This window comes from Salmo salar, chromosome 22 (genome assembly GCF_965601325.2).
Source record: "Salmo salar chromosome 22, fSalSal1, whole genome shotgun sequence".
NCBI lineage: Eukaryota > Metazoa > Chordata > Actinopteri > Salmoniformes > Salmonidae > Salmo > Salmo salar.
Genome location: NC_138312.1, coordinates 36566521 through 36584974, shown reverse-complemented (window position 1 = coordinate 36584974; position 18454 = coordinate 36566521). Strand labels below are relative to the sequence as shown.

At 42.9% G+C, this 18454-nt stretch overlaps 2 protein-coding genes across 3 annotated transcripts; both read left to right on the top strand.

Annotated features, from left to right (window-relative positions):
• Positions 1–7558, top strand: LOC106583258 (NADH-cytochrome b5 reductase 3). Its single transcript, XM_014167208.3, has 9 exons — positions 1–156; positions 2833–2979; positions 3184–3256; positions 3712–3818; positions 4060–4189; positions 6017–6100; positions 6229–6314; positions 6504–6603; positions 7113–7558. The coding sequence occupies exons 1-9, from the start codon at positions 142–144 to the stop codon at positions 7283–7285; spliced, it is 915 nt and encodes a 304-aa protein (XP_014022683.1). The 5' UTR covers positions 1–141; the 3' UTR covers positions 7286–7558.
• A 1281-nt stretch (positions 7559–8839) lies between these two features.
• On the top strand, positions 8840–15385 carry adr1 (Adiponectin receptor protein 1). Of its 2 annotated transcripts, XM_014167186.3 has the most exons (9): positions 8840–8976; positions 9604–9677; positions 9772–9994; positions 10570–10671; positions 11022–11193; positions 12384–12570; positions 12737–12924; positions 13174–13367; positions 13984–15297. In XM_014167186.3, exons 3-9 carry the CDS (start codon positions 9851–9853, stop codon positions 14110–14112), a joined length of 1116 nt encoding a protein of 371 aa, XP_014022661.1. In that variant the 5' UTR covers positions 8840–8976; positions 9604–9677; positions 9772–9850; the 3' UTR covers positions 14113–15297.
• The last annotated feature ends 3069 nt before the right edge of the window (positions 15386–18454 follow it).

The following is an 18454-nucleotide window of genomic DNA, read 5'->3' as shown; positions in this document are numbered from 1 at the left end:
ATTTGGTGTAACCGCTAAATACGCCCTCCGTCAACTAAATCTTTTTTGGGGGGTGTGCCTTCTCTGATGAGAAGCTAACTAGATAGCCAAGTAGTTCTTTGCTTCACCAATGTGTCCTTGCGCTGAGGATTCGGAATCGCCATGAAGTACGCATTGGTAAGAATGTCCTGTCGAAATTATTTCCAGGGTTGCTTTGGTTTCCCCTTTTGTCTGTGGTGGTAATAGAAAAGTAGCCTGTCAGCTAACGCGGTACTTTGATAAGTTAAACAGAGAGCAGTAACAAGGCACCGCAGCTGTCACTCCCTGTCAGATAATTTATCTGCCCTGAACTGGTTATATTATGTCAAATTAAATGCACAGAATTGGAAGATTTGGCTCTGAGATTGACCTGATTAAAAGATCATTAACTCGCCTAGTGCAGTTAGCTAAGTGACTCAAGTACAGTAAGCATTTCGTTGGACAGTGTATACTATTTGTATCCTGTACATACGACGAAAAGAAATTGAAACTCATGTTGTAAACTTGTGCAGGCAACTCATCTTGGCTAGCAGTCTGCCAAGCAACCAACTGTCCTGGTACATCTGTCAACGTGTTAACAGCCTTCTAAGCAAGCAAGTGAAGCTTATTTCACCTTAGAGAATAGCAAAAATAATTGCAACATGTAAAGTGTTGGTTTCATGAGCTGAAAGAAAAAAATCCTAGAAATGTTCCATGCACAAAAAGCTTATTTCTCCCAAATGTTGTGCACAAATTTGTTTACATCACGGTTAGTGAGCAGTTCTCCTTTGCCAAGATAATCCATCCACCTGACAGGTGTGGCATATCAAGAAGCTGATTAAACAGTATGATCATTACACAGGTTCACCTTCTGCTGGAGACGTTACAAAAAATGCCACTCTAAAATATGCAGTTTTGTCACACAACACAATGCCACAGATGTCTCAAGTTTTGAGGGCGCGTGCAATTGGCGTGCTGACTGCAGGACTGTCCAGCAGAGCTGTTACCATAGAATTTGATGTTAATTTCTGTAGCATTCAACGTTTTGGAGAATTAGGCAGTAGGTCCAAACGGCCTCATAACCACAGACCATGTGTAACCCCGCCAGCCCAGGACCTCCACATCCGACTTCTTCACCTCCAGGATCGTCTGAGACCAGCCACCCGGACAGCTGATGAAACTGTGGATTTGTACAACCGAATAATTTCTGCACAGACTGTCAGAAACAGTCTCTGGGAAGCTCATCTACGTGCTTGTCGTCCTCACCAGGGTCTTGACCTGACTGCAGTTTGGCGACCTGACTGCAGTTCGGTGTCCTAACTGACTTCAATGAGCAAATGCTCACCTTCGATGGCCATTGGCACGCTGGAGAAGTGGGCTCTAACTGGATTAATCCCAGTTTCAACTCTACCGGGCAGATGGCAGACAGCATGTATGGGGTCATGTGGGGGAGTGATTTGCTGATGTCAACATTGTGAAAAGAGTGCCCAATGGTGGGGTTATGGTATGGGCAGTCAAAAGCTATGGGCAATGAACACTATTGCATTTTATTTATGGCAATTTGAATGCACAGAGATACTGTGACGAGATCCTGAGGCCCATTGTCATGCCAATTATCCATCACCTCATGTTTCAGCGTGATAATCCACAGCCCTGTGACGCAAGGATCTGTACACAATTCCTGGAAGCGGAAAATGTCCCACTTCTATGGCCTGTCACCCATTTGAGCATTTTTGGGATGCTCTGGATCGACGTGTACGATCATGTGTTTCATTACCCGCCAATATCCAGCAAATTCGCACAGCCATTGAAGAGGAGTGGGTTCCTTTCCACAGGCCACAATCAACAACCTGATCAGCTCTATGCGAAGGAGTAGTGCCGTGCTGTGTGAGGCAAATGGTGGTCACAACAGATACTGACCTGTTTTATGATCCACGCCCCTACCTTTAAGGTCTCTTTGACCAACAGATGCATATCTGTATTCCCAGTCATGTGAAATCCATAGATCAGGGCCTAATGAATTTATTTCAATTTACTTATTATCTATATGAACTAACTCAGTAAAATCTTTGACATTGTATATTGCCGTTTTATTTTTGTTCAGTGACGCAGTAAACTTCTAATTCTCTGACATTGGTTGTATTTAAAGAACTACTCAAGTACTGTTAGTAGCCTACACAAGCTGATTCCCTTTTTTACTTTATCCTTAAACAGATGTATTGTTCTGAGACAGAATGTTATGCCTGACAATGACTGCCTTGAAGTAATTTAATGTATAATAGCAGAGCATTTGCAATATGAAAATTCCCCTTATGAGTTTGGTTTCTGAGTTTATCATCTTTTTTTTATTTAAAGGGCCAATCCTTAGTTGAAACAATAACAAAGCAAACACTCTGCCTGTGTTTTGGTAAAAAGCTGAGGGATGGGCCTGGAGAAGTGTAACCTCCTTAAATTTATAAACTGCGCTTTGGATGCAAGGACTGACCATCCACTATATCAAAATGATAGTTTCAAGCATGTTTTGAGGCAATACAGTTTGTAAACATTGTAAATGTAAACCAACATTAGTGTAAATCATGGTTATATTTTGGGTACTGAAGGGGTTTGACAGTTGAACTAAGTTCATCAGGCATTTGTAAGTGATATTCTTAAATTAATGATATATAGATAATGATTATTGAAGTCCAAAAATTGATGTACGAACTGCAGATTGCCCATTTAAACAGTCCAATATCTGTTTACATCTGCTTCTCTTATTTTTGTTTTATTCTTTCAACAGTAGCCATGTTATACATTGTTTTGACATAATCAATCTCCTTTCTGTTTTGTATTTAGTTCTCGCCGGTAGCTGTGACTGCTGGGGTGTTATTGCTGTCCACTGTGGGCATAATTATAGCCCTCTACCTAGGCAAGAAGAAAAAGCCTCCAGTCACCTTGCTTGACCCTACCCAGAAATACCACCTTACGCTCATCGATAAAGAGGTACATGTGTGCTATTGAAATAAATTAGACATTTTTGCTATGTGCGTCAGAGGCCTGTGCTTAATTCAATTATATACTCCATGGAAATCATTTGTCTAACATTTAACCAAATGTTTCTAGTAGATGTCTTTGCATTGAATTTACACACTATTTGACAAAACCAATGTATGAATAGTTGGATATGTCTTTGGCCTCTTTCCATAGGTGATCAGCCATGATACTCGCAGGTTCCGCTTTCGACTTCCCTCAGCAGAACATATCCTGGGGCTGCCTGTAGGTAAGTCTTTTGTCAAGTGACAGTGTTTGATAATTGATTATTATTTGATACAGTGCCATGCCATTAATAGAAATACATTTTAGAAATTTAGCAGACCCTCTTATCCAAAGAGACTTACAGGAGCAATTAGGGTTATGTGCCTTGCTCAAGTTTACTTCTACCTGTTATTCACATAGTCGTCTTGGGGATTCAAATCAACGTGTGTTTTGGTTACTGTCCCAATTCTCAAATAGTCCTTTAGCTCAACAGCATTATAACTACCCTCAACTTAATACTTGATGGCGTTGTATTGCGCTGATGGAAACTAGAATGCTTAGCTTCCCAGTCCTTGAATGCTCTCTAGTGTATGAGTCATTTAGCAGAACAACCAGAGGATAAAGCCACACCAAATGACCCTATCAGTTTTCAATCAGTGTTGTCTTTGTGTTTCTAATCACCTTATTTGTTTCCTCTAGGGAAGCATGTATACCTCTCTGCCCGTATTGACGGCAGCCTGGTAGTCAGACCATACACACCTGTGTCCAGCGACGACGACAAAGGATATGTTGACTTGGTTGTGAAGGTATGTTTGGTTTGTCAAAGTAATCTTATATAATATACTGAAACTGAACACTAGTACTACCATATGTATCGAGCGTGTCGTAGTAGGAGTGATGACACGCTGGACCTGTTAGTAGATCATCTTATTCTTTGGGATCTAAAAGAGAAAAACATATCCTAAATAATCACTGCTACTGTGAGGTGCTTGATATATACGGACCCTGATCTGCAAACCATATTTAATGTATAAAATTCCTCCCCAGATCTACTTCAGTAATGTGCACCTCAAGTTTCCTGAAGGAGGTAAGATGTCCCAGTACCTGGAGAGTCTGCACCTGGGAGATGTGGTGGACTTCAGAGGACCAGGAGGACTGCTGGAGTACAGAGGGCATGGTACGACCAGTCCACTGCCCGGCACACCCTCCTGATATTTACTAATGATGTGTCCCAAATGGTAACCTATATACACTGAGTGTACAAAACATTAAGGACACCTGCTCTTTCCATGACAGACTGACCAGGTGAAAGTTATGATCCCTTATTGATGTCACTTGTAAAGTCCACTAAAGTCTGTGTAGATGAATGGGAGGAGACGGGATAAAGAAGGATTTTTAAGCATTGCAACAATTGAGACATGGCTTATGCATGTGTGCCATTCAGAGGGGTGAATGTGCAAGACAAAATATTTAACTGCCTTTGAACATGGTATGGTAGTAGGTGCCAGGCACACTGGTCGATACAGATACATATCGCAATGTTATTTTTGGATGATATAATATCGATATTTGACTAAGTATCAATTTGTTAACCAAAAATACAAGTGAAACATGTTTTTTTAAAGTGTTAATGTAAATGGCATTAGCTAGCGCTAGTTGGCTGTACCTGTGCCGAAACTCTTTTATTTCCCTCATTGATCAACTCATTTTCTCATGCCCTCTCGTCTCTTTGCAGCAAACGTATAGTGAGCAATATGTTTGGAACATCAAACCGCAATACATATAGAATCATGAGAATTTCAATACATATAATTTTTTTTAATTACCCCTTTTTCTCCCCAATTCTGTGGTATCCAATTGGTAGTTACAGTCCTGTCCTATCGCTGCAACTCCCGTACGAACTCAGGAGAGGTGAAGGTCGAGAACCGTGCGTCCTCCGAAACACAACTCAGCCATGCCGCACTGCTTCTTGACACAATGCCCGCTTAACCCGGAAGCCAGCTGCACCAATGTGTCGGAGGAAACACCGTACACCTGGCGACCGTGTCAGTGTGCGTTGCGCCCGGCCCGCCACAGGAGTCGCTAGTGCGCGATGGGACAGGAACATCCCTGCCGGGCCAAACCCTCCCCTAACCCGGATAACACTGGGCCAATTGTGCACGGCCGGCTGCGACAGAGCCTGGACTCGAACCAGGATCTCTAGTGGCACAGCTAGCGATGCAGTCCCTTAGACCACTGTGCCACTCAGGAGGCTGCAATACATATCTTATCGACATCTACGTTTCGTGAGGTCCCTGGCAATTCCCAGCCCTAATATTAGTGCATTCTTTTTTTACCATGGCCCATAAGGCCCTGGTCTTTAGAGAATCTGGTGCCATTTGGGACGCACACCCAGTCTAATGGAATGGGGGTTTTAGCTTTGTGTACACAGTCTCTAATGGAATGGGGGTTTTAGCTTTGTGTACACAGTCTCTAATGGAATGGGGGTTTTAGCTTTGTGTACACAGTCTCTAATGGAATGGGGGTTTTAGCTTTGTGTATACAGTCTCTAATGGAATGGGGGTTTTAGCTTTGGGTACACAGTCGCTAATAGAATGGGGGTTTTAGCTTTGTGTACACAGTCGCTAATGGAATGGGCGTTTTAGCTTTGTGTACTTGGGTGTGGCTGGCTGAGAGTGATTGTGTGTACACACTTATAGTCAACCTTAAGTCTACTGAATAAGTCAACAGTAGATGTACAATATCTCCGAGCAATTTGCTGGCTTGCTGCATTACATTTTGAAACTTTCATTCCCCAAAGGTTCCAGAAAAGCACTGCCTAAAGAATATACTTTTACTTAAAATGTTCCACAACATAGTTGTGAGTGTGTCCATCATCCTGTCTTCCATTTGGGACCAGATAACTGTTGTTCATTTGCTCCCCAAGCACACTGGAAAAGGAAAATAATCTCTGGATTGTTTTGGCATAATTTGTCTCATTGCTTTCTCCCATTCCATTCAACAGGGCAGTTTGCAGTTCAGACAGACAAGAAGTCTCCTGCGGAGATAAAAGTTGCCAGTACTGTGGGTCTGATAGCTGGAGGAACAGGTGAACTTTCCCTTCACAACCCTGCACTCTGAACCTAAACACTTAAATGTTGTCTTGTTATAGCCCATGGGTAAATGTAGAGTGAGCGCTTTTAGTTCCTAGTGCTGAACTCACGTCCCTATTTGTAGGCATCACCCCTATGCTACAGCTGGTGCGTGCTATCATGAAGGACCCCAGTGACAGGACCACCTGCAGCCTGCTGTATGCCAACCAGGTGTGTAGCTGCTGCTCACACTGGCCTCTCTCCTAAAAGAGACTTTTAATATCAATGGGTTCATCTATAGAAATAAAGAACAGATACTGTAAATGCTTTGTACTAGCTTCACTGTGGCTGTAGTTCATAGGTTTTCTTAGGTTGCGAGTTAACACTGAACTGTCTGTGTGTGGTGTGTGTTCATGGCAGACTGAGAAGGATATCCTGCTGAGGGATGAGCTGGAGGAGGTCCAGGCCAGACACCCAGACCGCTTCAAGCTGTGGTTTACAGTGGACAGGGCACCCGAGGGTATGTGCCTTATGGCTTTTGCTTGCATTGCTCAAGTGTTGACATCAAGATTTCAGAAGTCTGAACAAAATGTGTACATATTTTGAATTTGTTTTAAATGTGTATGAATTTTTTATTTTTTTTATTTTCATGTCAAATTGGCAACCCGTCCCAAATGGAATTAATTGAAACATAAACAAACATTACAATAATTCACTGTGGAATTCAATGATAATTCTTCTTCCAGTTTTCTCTGCATTACGCATCACATAAAGAGTGAAAATATAGTAATTATATCCCTAGAGCAGTAAAATAACACATGCAGAAGGTGTTTGAACCCAGCCTGGCACAAAGAGAAGTTAAAAATGGGAGACAAGCCTATACACAATCTATATACACATGTATCATTTACCACAGAAGCTAAATATTTTTGCAATTTGTGCGGTGTTTTATGGCAGAATCATTAAGCATATTGGTACTTGTTTGCGACCCCATGAAAGACTGAATTATGATGAATTTGTGTGGCTCAGGCTGGGAGTACAGTGAAGGCTTCATCAATGTGGATATGATCCAGGAGCACCTGCCCACCCCCAGTGAGGACACCTTGGTGCTCATGTGCGGTCCACCCCCCATGATCCAGTTTGCTTGCAACCCCAACCTGGATAAGTTGGGCTACCGGCAGAGTCAACGCTTCGCCTACTAGTCACCAGCCTAGGAACTATCCTCCCAGCCACCCCCAGCATGGGCCTTCTCAATGCAACAATGACATCAATTCAGTGCTTGATTGGGCCGGAACTACTGCTTGAGTACTGGCATCTCTTATAAAATATTGGCTCAACATTTTGCAGAGTTCCAGCACCTAAATATATACAGTACTGGCACCCAAAATAAGTATGGGCACCATTTTCAGTCCGCTTAAAGCACTGCATCAATCTGCTGACAAAAGCCCCATATGGTAAGTGCAGACAGGTTGCGTGTTAAATGCTCACTTGAAACCAAAGTCCTACCTTTGTTAGCCTCCATCTCCTGCTGATATCTACAATTGTATTTTTAGGTGAGGTTTTAAAGCTTTGATTTATTGATGTTCTTAGCCTTGAGCAGTCCTCCTAAAAACGGGACAGGGCGAACATAACTTAAAGATAAAGCCGCATACTGAACTGAATTATGCCCAGGGATGCAGTGCTGAATATAAGCCCAGGGATGCAGTGCTGAATATAAGCCCAGGGATGCAGTGCTGAATATAAGGAGGCTGCCCAGGCAGCTTTGCTTTAAATGCGCACACAACAAATGATATGCACTTAAGTATTACAGCTTCTGTAGAGATGTGTTATAATGTATTTTGGCACGTGGGGCTTTTTGATGTGGGTATGGGATCTGACTCCATTTCTTATTGTATTTCTGTGAGACTGCTTGAGCATAATTATTCAAGGCTCTTTTTTTTTTTAAATATATATTATAATTTCAGAGTTTAATCTGCAATGCACTACAGTGTTTGTAAAAATGGATTGTGTTTATGAAAAGAAAATACAATAAAATTTCTGCCACCACTTCAAATTGCCTCCACTCATATACGTGATCCATAATCCTGTTCTCTTTATGTATTGACTGGACCATTCCTTAGATATTATCCCTTGTTGCAAAATAGAGTATTGTGGAGGTTAACAATTTGGACATTCAGTTTGCCGGAACAACGTGGCTCTGATTGTGACAGTTGAATGCTGTCACGACAAGGAGTAATCTGTGCTTGGTGCAGACAATGTAGTCTGGTTCAAATGCTGGGACAGAGTGGTAGTTGGAAAAATTGTATCTAATTCCACTGCCTACTACAGTACAGTTCCCCTTTGTTGACAGGGATTATTGAGGATTGGAGTTGCTGGTGGTAGTTGGTTTACAGGTAGGAGTAGCTCTATCCACAAGTAAAGAGCTGGATGAGGGTATCTTACATTTTTAATTGAGCCTTTCTTGCGCTGCTAAAATGTGGTTTAGGCAGCTCAGTGCTGAAGACAACTTTTCACATACTGTACATGCACTACTGTTAAGTTTGGGGGTTCATGCAGGCACCATTATGGAGGTAATGTGATTCCACTCAATCATTTATAAGAGAAGCACGTGCATGACCTGGGAATAAAACAGTGTACCACTTAAGTCTATGTTGATTTGATATAATGGCTACGTAGACAGTATTTTGGTGTTACTTCTAAAACATTTTACATTTGTAATTTTAACCACTAGATGGAGACGCTGTTACGTTGTTTGAGGACAGTTGAAACTCTTTGCTTGGCATTGACTTGTCATTTTCGTTAACCGTGCTGCGTGACTGTTCGTTCGGGGGTTCGGCTTGTTTTTGTGAGAATCGGGAAGGGATCACATTTCCTTTAACGTCTGGAGTATCAGGTAGCTACGTCCGCTGAATGAAAATGCAAAAGTTAACAAGCTACAACAATGAACAATATTGTAGCATTGTATTTGCAACTGTGTCCGTGTGTTTGGTATTGGTTCGAGACAGCCAGACGTGACCAGTTTTCTTCGAGTATGCGAAAGCTAACTAGCTAGCCTATAATGCTAGCTAATGGCATTAGTATTGCTAGCATCTGCGGTTAGCGTACGTTACCTTGGTGCTCTAGCTAGCTATAATTTTCTGGTGTACGTCAGGAATCATGTCAGCCAAATCATATTATTGAAGGAGTCGTTATCTTGCTATTCCAGTTCCATGTTTATTCGGATGCTATTGTATGATTGCTTTGTTCTAAGGTAGCCAACCAGCTGACAAAGTCTTTGCCAGTTTTGTTTGTTAGCTGCCAGCTAACGTTACCGTTAGCTAACTACATTTTTCGGCCGTCTCGCAAGAGCAATTTTGGTCTTCCTGCCATGTTAGCCGAGTAGCTTATTCGTCATAACTGTTGTCAAATACTCATTTAACGAGTGAATATTTTCACGACATGGTATTATAAGACTTTGTTGATGGTGTAAAAATGTAACGTTATGTCAAAGTAATACTGGAAGCTGCAATTTTTACTTCAGTGCTGAATGCAAGGACCATCTGCCGGTGGGAAATATAGACCTACCAAAGTCCACATCAGGTCCAATTGTCACAGGTGAAGTTAGTTACAATTTGGAATAAAGTTATTTCAGTGAAAAACTACATTAACTAATGTATTTACTTGTCATTATGATTTCTTGACTCCTCAGCACTGGGCCAACTGCGGAATTAAGTGCCAGGCTTTAGTAGTACACACAGGCAGAGGACAGGTCATCAGGCAGTCTCCCTATGTCAGGCCGAAACGGGTCTGCGAGTGATGCAGACTGTCGGATCTCAGAGGACTGCCGGGTCCCGGATGTGGAGCTGATGGAGCTGGGACCCCTGCTGGAGGAGACGGGACGGCAGACAGCGGGGAAAGGCATGATGTCAGAAGTGAGAGTGGGGGAGACAGGTTACGTCCCATATGGCACCCTATTCCCTACACAGTGCTCTAATTTTGATCAGCGCCCTAGTCAAAAGTAGTGCACTATATAGGGTGCCATTTGGAATGCTACCTGACTCAACTCCTCGATTACCACAGGTATCAGGTATTTTCTAAAGCGGGCGCAAAATCTTCCAAATCAACATTTGGAAGATTCAGGTGATCAGCCACCACCAACGTGTCTAGTGAACCCAGGGGTGTATTCAGAGAGGTGAAAGTTCAGAACGTTGCAGATCTCCCCATTGGCCTATTCTACATCCAAACAAACTGGTTGTTGTACAAAATGAGTTTCTATCTAAATGTTCTATAGCATTGCACCCTCGTGAATATGCCCCAGTTGAAGACAAAACAAATCTAAGTGGTCATTGGGCAATAGAGCTAAGCTTTGGTGGGGTCGCAGCTAAGTAATGGTCAGGGAAATGTAGACCAAACCAACTGGGATTCGTTCCCATGTTTTCACTTTTATCCTGCACTTGCAAAGGCATATGCTCTACTTGCCTAACTAAATCACCTTCTATCTCTGCAGGGGGCCTCAGTTCTGCCTGATGATGAAGAGGTGGAAGAGGTCCTGACACTGCCCCTCCAGGCTCACCACGCAATGGAGAAGATGGAGGAGTTTGTGCACAAAGTAGGCATCATTGGGCTGTTCCAGATGGCAGGATCAAAAAGTTAGCCAGCTAACTTTGATAAGCAGCCAAAGTATCTCTTGATTTTCTGATTCATTTAGAAAGCTAAACTTGAATATGAGTTGTTGGTTGTCGAGTACATTATACCATGCCCATTTCAAGTCTATATTTCTCGAAAAGATGAAGTTATTTCAGAATTTCTGGGACAGTTAGCTGGCTAACTCATTGATCCTGCTTTCTGGAACAGCCCCCATGGCTGCTCTGTCTAACTTCATACACAGAGATAATAAGAGAATCAGAGTGGGGAGATGAACAGGACATTCATGGTAGCCTTAAACCCTTGTGTTTTAAGGTGTGGAAGGGTAGCTGGAGGGTCATCCCATTTCATGTCCTGCCGGAGTGGCTGAAGGACAACGACTACCTCCTGCATGGACACCGGCCCCCCATGCCCTCCTTCCGCGCATGCTTTGGAAGCATCTTCAGGATCCACACAGAAACAGGCAACATCTGGACCCACCTTCTGGGTGAGTGAGTGTGTGAGATATCTGAGGAGACTGAGTCCTCACATGTTGAACCTCACACCATTGCCTATAAAGTTGCAGTGAAGCACAAGTCCATGTTCTCCACAACTAGGGCACATTCACTAGGTCCTAAGTTCAGCATGCTGCCATTAAGCAATGTACAGTTGAAGTCAGAAGTTTACATACACCTTAGCCAAGTACATTTAAACTCAGTTTTTCACAATTCCTGACATTTAATCCACGTAAAAATTCCCTGTCTTAGGTCATTTAGGATTACCACTTTATTTTAAGAATGTGAAATGTCAGAATAATAGTAGAGAGAGTGATTTATTTCAGCTTTTATTTCTTTCATCACATTCCCAGTGGGTCAGAACTTTACATACCCTCAATTAGTATTTGGTAGCATTGCCTTTAAATTGTTTAACTTGGGTCAAACGTTTCGGGTAGCCTTCCACAATAAGTTGGGTGAATTTTGGCCCATTCCTCCTGACAGAGCTGGTGTAACTGAGTCAGGTTTATTGGCCTTCTTGCTCGCACATGCTTTTTCAGTTCCGCCCACACATTTTTTATAGGATGGAGGTTAGGACTTTGTGATGGCCACTCCAATACCTTGACTTTGTTGTCCTTAAGCCATTTTGCCACAACTTTGGAAGTATGCTGGTGTCATTGTCCATTTGGAAGACCCATTTGTGACCAAGCTTTAACTTCCTGACTGATGTCTTGAGATGTTGCTTCAATATATCCACATCATTTTCCAAGCTGTTTAAAGTCAGTCAACTTAGTTTATGAAAACTTCTGACCCACTGGAATTGTGATACAGTGAAATAATCTGTCTGTAAACAATTGTTGGAAAAATTTGTAGATGTCCTGACCGACTTGCCAAAACTATAGTTTGTTAACAAGAAATTTGTGGAGTGGTTGAAAAATGATTTTTAATGACTCCAACCTAAGTGTATGTAAACTGCTGACTTCAACTGTATGTATTGTGCAGTCACTTATCTATACTACATAGCAAAGAACTGTGCCTCTTTTACACAACACATGTCCATATACAATGCTCCGATTGTGTCCCCCATTGTGTATATATAGTGTCCCCCATAGAGATCCCTTCCTATTGCTAATATTCATTTGTCATGATATGCCCTATATGATTACTGGTCCACAAATGATTGCCTCACCTCTCCAACCCCCAGGGCTGATCCTGTTTATTGGTCTGGGCACGTACACCATTCTGCGGCCCAACATGTACTTCATGGCCCCGCTGCAGGAGAAAGTGGTGTTTGGGATGTTTTTTCTGGGTGCCGTGCTCTGCCTCAGCTTCTCCTGGCTCTTTCACACTGTCTACTGCCACTCTGAGAAAGTGTCCCGCACCTTCTCCAAGTAAGGCCACATGCCCCCCTCCCTCTTGCTCATACAGATTTTTTTCTTGATTAGCTCCCCTGTATTTCTGAAAAGAAATGTGACTTTTCATTTCAGATTTTTTTACTTTAAAGTGTCATTTAAATGGATGTTCCTCTTCTAACCTCAGTGTTTTGTTTTCCCTCAGACTTGACTACTCTGGTATCGCCCTGCTGATCATGGGTTCATTTGTTCCCTGGCTCTACTACTCGTTCTACTGTTCCCCACAGCCGCGCCTCATCTACCTCACCATTGTCTGTGTGCTGGGCATTGCCGCCATCATAGTGGCCCAGTGGGAACGCTTCTCCACGCCCGCGCATCGGCCCACACGAGCAGGTGCTGCACCACATATTAACCAGCCTGTTAGAGAGTGTACTGTGACATGGATACAGAGCAATGACATATGTGTTAATACAACATACCATATAGCTAAAAACATGAGATAATCATCAGGAAATGCTTTTTTCTTCTACTTGTGTGTGAATAGCTGGTATAAGTTTGACTATCTTATTGTATCCTATATTATGACTGATCCAGCTGCTCCTGCTTCCACCAACCAACCTTTCCCCTCCATGTCTCTCACAGGAGTGTTCATGGGCCTGGGACTGAGCGGCATCGTCCCCACAGTGCACTTCACTATCGAGGAGGGCTTCGTCAAGGCCACCACTGTGGGACAGATGGGCTGGTTCTACCTGATGGGCGCCATGTACATCACTGGCGCCGGACTGTACGCCGCCAGGATCCCCGAACGCTACTTCCCTGGCAAATGTGACATCTGGGTAAGTGTGTAACGGAGGCAAAAAATGTAACCCTATTCCATTTATACTGCGCTACTTTTGGCCAGGGCTCATAGGGGGACCCCAGAAAGAGTGTGACTAATTGGGGATCATAAGAAAATACTAAATAGGGCTCTGGTCAAGTGGTGCACTATATAGAATATAGGCTGCCATTTGGGATGTAGATGCAGGCTTGTAGATAGCTCCTGAACTAACCCCATGTCCTCATTTATATGATGATGATGATTATAATATTATATTATTATAATGTTATCGTCATTTAATGAGATGTGAGTTACGGTCACACATGTTCTGCACTGTGGTTATTCCCTATATAGTACGCCACATAGGACTCTGGGTATTCCCTATATAGTACACCACAGACGACTCTGGTTATTCCCTATATAGTACTGAACTGTACTGTAGGAATATGTGGCCCATGTAGTAATCAAACTGCTATAACTTGTGTTGCAAACACCATGCTCTAACCAGAGGAGCCTTTGGACAAACATTCCCTATTTAGTGCACTACTTTTGACCAGAGCCATATGGGAATAGTGCACTAAGTAGAGAATAGGGTGCCATTTGGTAAGCAACCTCTGACCTCCCTCTCTCCTCAGTTCCACTCCCACCAGATCTTCCACGTCCTGGTGGTGGCGGCAGCCTTTATCCACTTCTATGGCGTCTCCAACCTGCAGGAGTTCCGCTACGGCCTGGAAGGAGGGTGCACTGACGACACCCTTCTCTGAGAGGCCTATCTGTGGCCCCCTCAGCCATTTCCTGGTCGTTCCCCGTCCCTATAAAGTGCTGCTGGAACACCCAATTGTCCTCCGTAGCTCCTTTTCTCCGATCTCCCCCCACCCACCCCGATTTGCTCATGTCATTTTTGGTTTTCTTGTGGTGTGTTTTTCTGCTTGTGCTACTTTTTCTCCATTAAAGTAGCTTTAGCCAGTGAACTATATAGAGGGGCATCCCGGTGATGCAGCAGCACTTTTTTTATTTTATCAAAAGGGAGCTCTAGGCTCCACTTTAGCTCATGAAGAACAACAGGGGATTTTGACCAGATTGATTACATGTTTCCTTCAAGGATGGGAACCTCTGGGACGCATTGCCCTCCAGAGCTTCCCAAATCAAGCTGTAGGAGGCTTATGTGATAGAATGGGTCCGGGTTGGGGTCAGTTAGTTACATTTTTATTCTGTCATTAAGAGGAATTAATCGAAATTCAATGCATTCACTTTTTTAATGTAAAAGTCATAATTTAAAACAGTGGGCAATTCCAACAGTTGATTAACAGTATTTTGTTGATTTAAATTTAGTTGACATGCAATCAACCCCAATCGGGGTATGGGTTATGGAACTGAAAGTCAAACAATTGAATGACTTACCTAAAAGACACCCTGCTTGGTACCCTTACCCCTCATGTCCCTTTTCAATGGAACAGGATCTTGTATGATTGATAGCTGGAATGAAACTAACCGGGAAACGCACAATGGGCAAATCTGGGAATAGGTGAACTCTTTCCCTTCTCAGCCTGAGATTTGTTTAATTTTAAGGCTATATTTCAGAACTCTAAAGGTCAAATTATTGCACCTTAACAATATGTTATTACCATTAAACTTTGTCACTGCATGGGGTCCACCATGTAGTGAGTAGGAAATAGGAATAATATTTTAGTATTCCTGTGCCTTAGGCCAATGGAAATAGTTTTTAAATACATGGGCCAATATTGCAGTCAAGTGAACTTCATTAGGATCTCCAGATATAATGATGATAACAAACTTTTTTGTTTTCTTGTCCTTATACCCAATGAAATCACTATTAAACTTTTGACCTCCAATAGTTTTCTCAAACTGCTGTTTATTTATGATATTTTTTTTTTAAGCTGACTTTCTGTGGCTTTATTACAAAGACTAAACAATCTGTGTATTCTTGACTTTGTGTTGTGTCCTGTGTAGACAAGTTGATGGATCATACATTTCCCTGAAATGTAAACACATAATAAATATTTATTAATGTTAAAATGGGAAACTAACCCAAGTCATGCATTTTCTGTCCCATATAGTGATATGACACTTCATCACACTTTACTTATCACACACATGAACATGGTTTGTCGTTGTCAAATCAAATTTTATTTGTGACATAAGCCAAATACGCCAGGTGTAGACCTTACAGTGAGATGCTTACTTACAAGTCCTTTAACCAACAATGCAGTTATATGAAAAATAAGTGTTCAGTAAAAATGAGATATAACAAATAATTAAAAATAACAGTAGTGAGGCTATATACAGGGGTTCAGGTAAGTTGACGTAATATGTACATGTGGGTAGAGTTAAAATGACTATGCATAGATAATAACAGAGTAGCAGCTTTTAAAGGGGGGCAATGCAAATAGTCTGTAGCTATTTGATTAGCTGTTCAGGAGTCTTCTGGCTTGAGGGTAGAAGCTGTTTAGAAGCCTCTTGGACCGAGACTTGGTGCTCCGGTACCGCTTGCCGTGCGGTAGCGGAGATAACAGTTTGACTAGGGTGGCTGGAGTCGTTGACAATTTTTTGGGCCTTCCTCTGACACCGCCTGGTATAGAGGTCCTGGATGGCGGGAAGCTTGGCCCCTGTAGTGCCCTCTACCCTCTGTAGTGCCTTGCGCTCGGAGCCGAGCAGTTGCCATACCAGGCAGTGATGCTCTCGATGGTGCAGCTGTAGAACTTTTTGAGGATCTGAGGACCCATGACTAATCTTTTCAGTCTCCTGAGGGGGAATAGGCTTTGTCGTGCCCTCTTCATGACTGTCTTGGTATGTTTGGACCATGATAGTTCGTTGGTGATGTGGACACCAAGGAACTTGAAGCTCTCAGTCTGCTCCACTGCAGCCCCGTCAATGAAAATGTGGTAATGCTCGGTACTCCTTTTCCTGCAGTCCACAATCATCTCCTTTGTCTTGATCATGTTGAGGGTGATGTTGTCCTGGCACCACATGGCCAGGTCTCTGACCTCCATATAAGGCTGTCTCATCGTTGTCGGTGATCAGGCCTACCACTGTTGTGTCTGTCGTCAGCCAACTTAATGATGGTTTTGGAGTTATGCCTGGCCATGCAGTAATGAGTGAGCAGGGAGTACAGGAGGTGACTGAGCACGCACCCTTGAGGGCCCCCAGTGTTGAGGATCAGCGTGGCGGATGTTGTTACCTACCCTTACAACCTGGGGGCGGCCCATCATGAAGTCTAGGATCCAGTTGCAGAGGGAGGTGTTTAGTGCCAGGGTCTTTAGCTTAGTAATGAGCTTTGAGGGTACTATGGTGTTGAACGCTGAGCTGTAGTCAATGAACGGCATTCTTACATAGGTGTTCCTTTTGTCCAGGTGGGAAAGGTCAGTGTGGAGTACAATAGAGATTGCATCATCTGTGGATCTGTAGGGGCTGTATGCAAATTGGAGTGGGTCTAGGGTTTCTGGGATGATGGTGTTGATGTGAGCCATGACGAGCCTTTCAAAGCACTTAATGGCTATAGACGTCGGTAGTCATTTAGGCAGGTTACCTTAGTGTTCTTGGGCACAGGGACTATGGTGGTCTGTTTGAAACATGTTGGTATTACAGACTCAGTCAGGGACAGGTTGAAAATGTCAGTGAAGATACTTGCCAGTTGGTCAGCGCATGCTCGCAGTACACGTCCTGGTAATCCGTCTGGCCCTGCGGCCTTGTGAATGTTGAACTGTTTAAAGGTCTTATTCACATTGGCTACGGAGAGGGTGATCACACAGTCGTCCGGATCAGCTGATGCTCTCATGCATGCTTCAGTGTTGCTTGCCTCGAAGCGAGAATAGATGTAATTTAGCTGGTCTGGTAGGCTCGTGTCACTGGGCAGCTCGCGGCTGTGCCTCCCTTTGTAGTCTGTAATAATTTGCAAGCCCTGCCACATCCAACAGGCGTCGGAGCTGGTGTAGTACGATTAATCTTAGTCCTGTATTGATGCTTGTCCTGTTTGATGGTTCGTCGGAGGGCATAGCGGGATTTCTTATAAGATTCTGGGTTAGAGTCCCGCTCCTTGAAAGCGGTAGCACTACCCTTTAGCTCAGTCATTATATGTTTTAGAGTTACCAATGCTGCTTCAATGTAGTCAATTCCATATTTGACCATATTTATGCCACATTTTGTTTATATCCACAGCTTTACAAATCATATTTTATCTGTGGTGTTGCATAGCAGTTAATCACTCATTCTATATGTTATGGAATGTAATTGTTACTTTCATGCAGGGGGCTATTCACCTGGGCTAGTTATGTAGCTAGCTGCGTGCATGGTCACAAAAAGTTGGAACATTCTCTTTACCCAATGCAAACGATGTCTCTTGAGACCACACACCTTGGGAGTTCTAAAATTCTACCTGAAGGTACCAGAGATGGGGAGACTGGTTGTTTGCAATGACTTCCACTGATTATAAATACAGTATCTTAGAACTTGCAGAGAGGTACTGTCTATGTATGATAACTCAAAAATCTGGTTCAATTGGATGTCAAATCAGGTAGCTTAGCGGTTAAGTAACTGAAAGGTTGCTGGTTCGAATCCCCGAGCCGGCAAGGTGGGAAAATTGCTGTTCTGGCCTTGAGCAAGACAGTAAACCCCCAACAACAACTGCCCTAGGTGTATATGTCGATTAAGGCAGCACCAGCACCTCTGATTCAGAGAGGTTAGGTTAAATGCGGAAGACATTTCGGTTGAATGAATTCAGTTGTGAAACTGACTAGTATCCCCTTTCCCTTCTAGGGTGCCCTTTCACTATGAATGATGTGTGCGGTATCAGTCACATGATGGCACCTTCTATATTGTTGACCTTACTCTGACGAATTGGTAAACTGGGTGGATATGGTTATTACTCAGATTAATCCGATTTTATCACAAGTGTATGTCTATTTTGATCTTATCCAATGGTAAAAATTGTTTGGTTTTAAACATATGCGATATAGTAGACTATTTCCCCAAAATATAGATGAAATGACATTATTTGTTTAATTGTAGATAAAGAACAACCTAGCAGCAGTTATTTTAAAATCAAACCAATCAATCATCATTTATGACGAAGGAACTATATAATTGAGC